Below are 7,089 nucleotides of genomic sequence, written 5' to 3'. Positions count from 1 at the left end.
TATACATTTTCAGTCCTTTCACATGTGTTTTTTCCAACGCATCGCTACAGCGAGAGACTAATAAACTGAACTATTGAATTTGGCAGTTGGAGCCACAAATTAATCTTTCGAATGTAATTATTATGTAATAATTATTATATAAGTTATTTATATGTAATAAATTACTGATAATATAATATTCGCAACAAATTATTTATAAAATAATAAAATGATTGCATTTTAATTATGAATAATTGATTTGAAAATAAAAATTTAATTTCATTAAGTAAATTAGTTTAAAATTAATAATTCTATTAAATACTATTAAATATCTTATAATTATATTGAAATTAAAAATTTTTAATAATTTGAATTTATATTTATATACTTCTACTGGTAGATGGTTAGATCGGTTTACTATGATCGGTTCACTGCGGTCGGGTCACGGAAAGATGTTAGCCGCAAGCGCAGTTGAGCGAGGGTGGTTCGGCAAGAGGTGATTAGCCGCGTGCTTGTCTTATATATATCCACGCTCACTTAGTTAGCAACAAAGCATCGTCGTTGTTGCACTGGAATCTTACATGAGGCGTAGAAAGAAAAGTAAGGCGTAATACCGATAGAAAACTTCCGGACGATGTTAGTACCCGAAGACCATATAAACATTACGGGACACTTGAAACCAAAACATAACACATAGACGAAAAATTCTCGTCCAAGTATTTACAGAAATCTGAGATCTAAAAGGCCGGCGATACCGACAATCGGTGATATTGAAAACTGGCTTCAATCTCGAACAAAGGGGAATATGGCTTGATTTGAGGTTTATGCTAATGTTGAAAAGGTTAGTTCATAAAGGGAGTATGGGATTACTTATGGTCTGTGCTAACGTTGTAAGGATTAGCAGGGAGAGTTGACCATACTCATGAAGGGGAGTATGAAAATTTGGTTTGTGATAACGTTGCAAGGATTAGCAGGGAGATCGGCTATACTCGTGAAGGGAAGTATGAGATTCCTTATGTGGTAATTATTCTCAATAAAGACTGCTGGCACACCTTCGTGTGAAGGAAGGTTCGATACTATACTTCGTGTAGTCCACTATTTCCTAGAACTGCCGTCAGCCCTTGACTGGTTGTTAACCATTGCACATTGAAAAATTGAACGTGTGTTTCTTACAATAACTGCACTGAGAAAACGTGTGACTTTCTCTCAGCTGTAGACTCTGACTTAATAGCGTGGCTGAAGCGTAGATGACTGGCTAGGATGAGTAACTGACTCGGAGGAATAACTGACACTGTGTACTGAATCACTGCTGAGTGATAACTACGAAGAGTATTGATGTGCGCTTCTTTAAGTATCAGCGCGGTAACTAGAAGCTGGCAGCAATGCTTAGGTGCTGCTATGCGGAGACTAACCGACTTGCAGAACGTTCGAGAATCTAAACTTTGAGCTAGTCGAGAATTCTGCTTGTCACATGTTAACATTCAAGGGCTTAGTGAATTTCCGAAAACCGTAGGCCTCGAAAAAATGCTCCAATTCTGAACAAATACTAATAGTACTTAAATATATATTACCATTGTGTACTTTTATTTTATAGAAAAAAGTAATACTATACTAATAAAATAATTACTACTTTTAATTCATTAGACTTTAATACATTAGATTAGTTTTATGCTGGTATATATTTGAATTTTTTTAATTCAAGGTTTACAGTAGAAAAATTTATATAATTGATATTCCAAAATTTCCTTTTTATCATTTTTTATATTAGTTTAATAGTTTATTTTTAAATATGTAATTTTATTAATATTATAAATTCCAAGCGTAACTTCTTTATGGTTAATATCCGAGTTCAAACTATATAATCTGAAATAATATCGTCACTAAGCATGATCTTTATGTTTTTGATATGTGATTTCCTCTAAAATAGTTCATTTCTTTCTTAGATTCATCAGAAAATAGTGTTTCACGATCATAAATCGCTCGTTCTTTTATAAAAAAAACCATAATAACATATGTTAGATTTCTATTAAAAGAGCATATTCTATTTTTTGAAAAGCTTTTTTATAATAATAATGTTATGTCTGAATTTTTTAAATCCATTAACAGTGTACCTCAATTATTTATTTTAAATATAAAAGATTTTAATTATATAAATGTATGCACTATGTTGAAACGTTTAGCATATACTATTTAAGCATTTTATAGTGATATAAATTAATACTATCAAAATCTATTTAATAATATTAATCTATTTCACAGATTTAATCTTTTTTTCGGATTTTGTAATTATATTGTTATAATTAAATTTCACTGATGACTTTGGTCAGACATTAGATAAATTAGTGGAAAAATCATAAAAATTTATAAAAAATTCATTCAAATACTTTTACGTTGTCTAAATAATTGCAAAGTATATTCTTTTCTATAACTAATTTCTAATGAAAAGTTTTTTTCGTATTATACAATATAAAATATAATTTTTAAGTCGCCGATATTTCCAAGCCATATTATTTTAGTTTATTATTATTAATATAAATATAAATATAAGATATAATAACAAATTGCTTATGCAAAATTGATACGCAAGTTGTAAATTTCAAAATATCGGATAAATATTTAAATCTAGAAATCGGATAAGTATTGAAATATATAAAACGGATGTAAGTATTTTATATGAAGCTTTAAGTAATTTAATTATTTTTATTTTATTTATATTAACCTTGATTTATGTTTCTAATACACAGTAGAATAAAATAAATGAATATGTATTATCTTATAAAAATACATTTCACTACTTAACACATAATTGTCTATTTCTGCTAATTATACGACAATACCTGAATTTTGCTCATATAATAGGGTTTAACAGAAACATCGTAATTTGTATTAAATTTGCATCCTCTTTTAAAGCAAAATTCTTTTTTAGGCTATGTTTTTAACCAAGAAACAAATTATATTGGCCGCAGATGGAATTTGCAGAATATGTGAGGTTATGTAGTAATTTGAACTCAATTCAATATTATTAATATGGAAACCGTTAATTGCTTTATCAAATAAAAATTTTAAAAGTATAATATTTTTTATGAATATGTTTTATTAGATTTATTAGTGAATGTTGTACTCTACGTACTTTATAAAATTCTAGTCAAGATCTTTTTAGCTAATTATTGCATCTATGTCACTTTAGATTTTGCCTTGATGGTTCAATTTCAAAACTGGTAATTTTGAAACCGTTTTTCAAATTATTGATATTTTTTGTCTTTAATTAAATTTTTATGATACTGTCAGTTTCTTGATTTTTACTTTCGGCTTTTATATTAATTATTAAAATCATGCACTGGAATTTTCCTAAATTTTCTAGATATCTCTTAATAATATATCCAAAATGTATAGTTTGATCGTCTCTAAAAATAGAGTACCGAGCGAGGAGGGCCAAATATCTAAAGTTACGTGTAAACTCCCAGATGGTGGAAGGAAGGATTGCGGGCAAGTGGACAGGATAGTGCATGTTTTCAATAATAAATAGCATTGGTATTTGTTTTAGTTTATTGCGATAATTGCATTAGTTGTATTATAATGGTTTGAATTCCTTCGTTTCTTGAGTTTTGTATTGCTATTGCCACAGAGCGGTAATGTACGTTGCATGTCAGGTAGAAGGGCGTAACCTTCTAGTCCTCTATATGTAATGCACGTGGTGGTGGAATTATACACGTAGAAGAACAAGGTCGTTCCATTGGAGAAGCAGCTTTGCCGGCTTCTCTGGTGACAAGAGACTCCCCCGTGCGCCTTGCTGGCGTCTTTCTTGATGGCATCCACTCGGTCACCGCGTGGTCTTTACGAATTGCCTCCTTCTTGGCGTTTCCAATCAGAGCGCCTCTTTCTGGGCGTCTCCAAACGAATTGATTCTTTCGTTATTGGCGGCTCCAATCAGAGCGCTTCTTACTTGCATCTCCATCATGAGGCGGACTTCTTAGGCGCGTTCTTGTTTCACTATCCGAACCACATGTAGCTGTGTTTGACAACAGCGTATAGGTGCAGTGTTGCCTTTAATATCTCTTTTTCGGATATCAAACGACGTGGTTTTTGCTTATATTTTTATGACTTGATTATGCCAGAAGTATTATGGTTGTTGTCGATGGATACTTTATGTCGTGGTCGCGTCGAATTTCTCGTCGCATTAATTTTATGACGTGTTTCGTTAGACACTTTATCGCATATTCTCGCCGGATGTGTTTATGAATTGTTTTTGTTTAGATAATCAAGGGTTTGCTTTTTCCAGAACTCTTATCTCGAGTTTTCCAAATGTCTAATGAGCTGGAAGTATTCTTACATTCTCGAACAGATCGGCATAATAATATTTACATTGATTACATCATAAATAAATATTGCTTTTGACCGTGCATTGTTTTGACTATGCTATAATATTTCAAATTGCTAATGAGTTTCGATGATACTATTCAAACAAAATTAATGTTTGATTAACAAAAGATTAACAAACAAAAACAGTAGGAAAATTTACAATATTATGTATGATAAATATAAAAGACAAAATATTAGGATTTTTATCATATTTTTCAAATATTAAATATTCTAATAATCATTTTGTGAAACTTTTGGTCTTATGTCGCATAATAATAAAATTCCATCACTTAGCAAATTGAATTACTTTCACTCAATGCATGTTATGAGAAAACTAACTTATGATGTATTTATAATCATTCATAACATCTTATCAAAGTGTTTTAAAGCATTTTATATGTTTTATTTTATACAATTTTACATTAAACCATAAATTATCTTCTATATTTAATAGATTATAAATATTTTATTGCTACGATAATTTATAATAACAATACTTCAAGTCTAATTTAATATTACTAAATATATAACAAAATTTGAATAATTTATTGCTATTAAATGAATGAATATAACTTTAATTAGTATTAAATATACCATATCTAATTGTTGTTTATAAAAAAATGTGTATATTTTTATTTGGGTATGAAAAGATAACATGTTGAATGATGTATGAAATATTATAAAATTTTTATCATGAACATTTACTTTATAATATTAAATTATTATTTTTTTAATTTGCTTATATACTTTATTAAAACTTTATTAGAAATTTGATTCTTATAATTTTCTACATATATATTACATTACATATAACGAATACAAATATAATTTGCAAACATCAGTAATAATAAAAATCAGTTTTCATGTATTATTTATAAGATACTCAATAATTTAGGATAGATAAAATTCTTAATACGTTAACCATTTTTTTAATTTTGACAAGGCTTTGGTTTTTTATCTTTAGAAATTAAGTCGCAAATTTCTCCGATAAAATTGGAAACGGCGTTTTTATTTTTAGCCTAAAAAATAATAAAATATGTAGAGCTCAAATATTTAAATATTTTAGTCATTCTTCAATTTGATTGTTTTATGTATTTATGTTTAATTTAATACTATAATAAAAATCTTTAAATTTTAATAATTATACTAATTTGAGGAGTATTTGATTCGTTTTATTAATAATACTAATTTACTGTAAAATGAATATAATAGTAAAAAATAATATAATAAAATAAAATTTTAAAATGATAAATGTAAAATTTATTTTGAAATATATAAAAATATTGTGATTTCTATTTACCCCATTAATAACGATGGAAGGAACCGATAAAAGAGGTGATTCAAAAGCTGCTGTTTTCCTTCCATAAGTTACAAGAAGTTCTTTACCAATATTAGTATTCTTACAGATTTTAATCTTTTGAATCGAATTAGCTTCTAAACCTAAGTTTTTCACACACTAAAAAATTTATTACTAATATTTTTAATTATTTGTTTACGCATTTATTATAAATTTACTAATATTATCATTTATGTATATATAAATGTAATAAATGAGTATAATATTTATAATATACACATAAATTTACTTTCGCTGTATTGTATTTTTATAGAAAATTGAATATTGAATAAATAATTTTCCTTTCTAAATAGAATAATCTTTTTCTAATTAAATTTTAAAAATAAATACTTTTTTTAGCATTTTATTTAATGTATATAAATTTTTTTAATTAAATATTATACTGATACATTAAAATGATAACATTTTATGCTAATAAACAATCATACTTTGAGTACTGCAACAGAAGGATTTCTGCTAGCCATTACACAACCTACAATTTTTACTGCATTATTTTGTTGAACATTACTTTTAAAATTATGTATGATTTCTGTTAAAGCACAAGCTTGTGCCTGATTTCCAATGCACTCAGATGGACCATGCTGACACATAAATTTTATTGGATATCCAATCGCTGTCTATCAGTTTTCAAGAAATATCTTATAATTTATTATATGAATATATTTTTATTTCCTTTAAATATGAATTATGGCTTACCGCTTTTCCAAAAGGAATAAAAGTAACTGTAATTAAATCTTGCAAATATTGATATACAGGAATAAATTGCTTAGTTATGAATAATGCACTGTATGGACACAGTGATTCATAATAAATATCGACATGTATTTTGTTTTGACGAAAACAAGTAATCTATAAATTTTATTAAAATTTTATAAAAGAGCATATTTAAATAATAATTGAGGATATTCTCTTTTTGAATTAAAATAAATAATTTTGTTTAAAAATGAAATTATTTTTAATTATGTAAAAAAATATGATTATATTTATTATCTATAATTTTAACTTACTGTGATATGACTATTATCTGCTAGAATTGCAATTATTATTGCTTGTAAGTAATAGTTCATGGCTTTTTATATTTGTTGACAATAAATGAACTAAGTACTTCCTCTGCATGATAATATATTCATACACACATATACATATTTAGATATATATATATTATTTCTAGCACATGAATTATAAATATGAAATGGATTATACATACAAAATATTATATTTGTATAGTAATACATTGAACTTTTTAATCCAGTATTTTACTATTTGAAAGAATAAAAGTATATAAGTCTAAATTATTTTCCTTAAATTATTTTTCTTAAAACTGTTAAACACATTCAGTATATATAAATATAGTAGATATAAGAATATTCAGTATATATAAAATGTATCTTAAT

General features: G+C 26.7%; 1 protein-coding gene across 1 annotated transcript; it reads right to left on the bottom strand.

Annotated features, from left to right (window-relative positions):
• Nucleotides 1–5,238: 5,238 nt before the first annotated feature.
• On the bottom strand, nt 5,239–6,776 carry LOC105365783 (gamma-interferon-inducible lysosomal thiol reductase-like). Its single transcript, XM_011504030.1, has 5 exons — nt 6,703–6,776; nt 6,392–6,544; nt 6,124–6,312; nt 5,639–5,794; nt 5,239–5,357 (listed from the first exon to the last, which is right to left on the bottom strand). Exons 1-5 carry the CDS (start codon nt 6,760–6,762, stop codon nt 5,268–5,270), a joined length of 648 nt encoding a protein of 215 aa, XP_011502332.1. The 5' UTR covers nt 6,763–6,776; the 3' UTR covers nt 5,239–5,267.
• Nucleotides 6,777–7,089: the final 313 nt, after the last annotated feature.

Source organism: Ceratosolen solmsi, unplaced genomic scaffold (assembly GCF_000503995.2).
Source record: "Ceratosolen solmsi marchali unplaced genomic scaffold, CerSol_1.0 scaffold26, whole genome shotgun sequence".
Taxonomy (NCBI): Eukaryota; Metazoa; Arthropoda; class Insecta; order Hymenoptera; family Agaonidae; genus Ceratosolen; species Ceratosolen solmsi.
This window is presented reverse-complemented; position numbering and strand designations above follow the sequence as displayed.

Coding starts and splice junctions, on each gene's coding strand:
- LOC105365783 (XM_011504030.1), bottom strand. CDS start 6,762: ATGAACTATTACTTACAAGCAATAATAATTGCAATTCTAGCAGATAAT. Junction 6,313..6,391: donor TTATTCCTTTTGGAAAAGCG/GTAAGCCATAAT, acceptor GAAAACTGATAG/ACAGCGATTGGATATCCAAT. Junction 5,795..6,123: donor CTTCTGTTGCAGTACTCAAA/GTATGATTGTTT, acceptor TAAATTTTTTAG/TGTGTGAAAAACTTAGGTTT.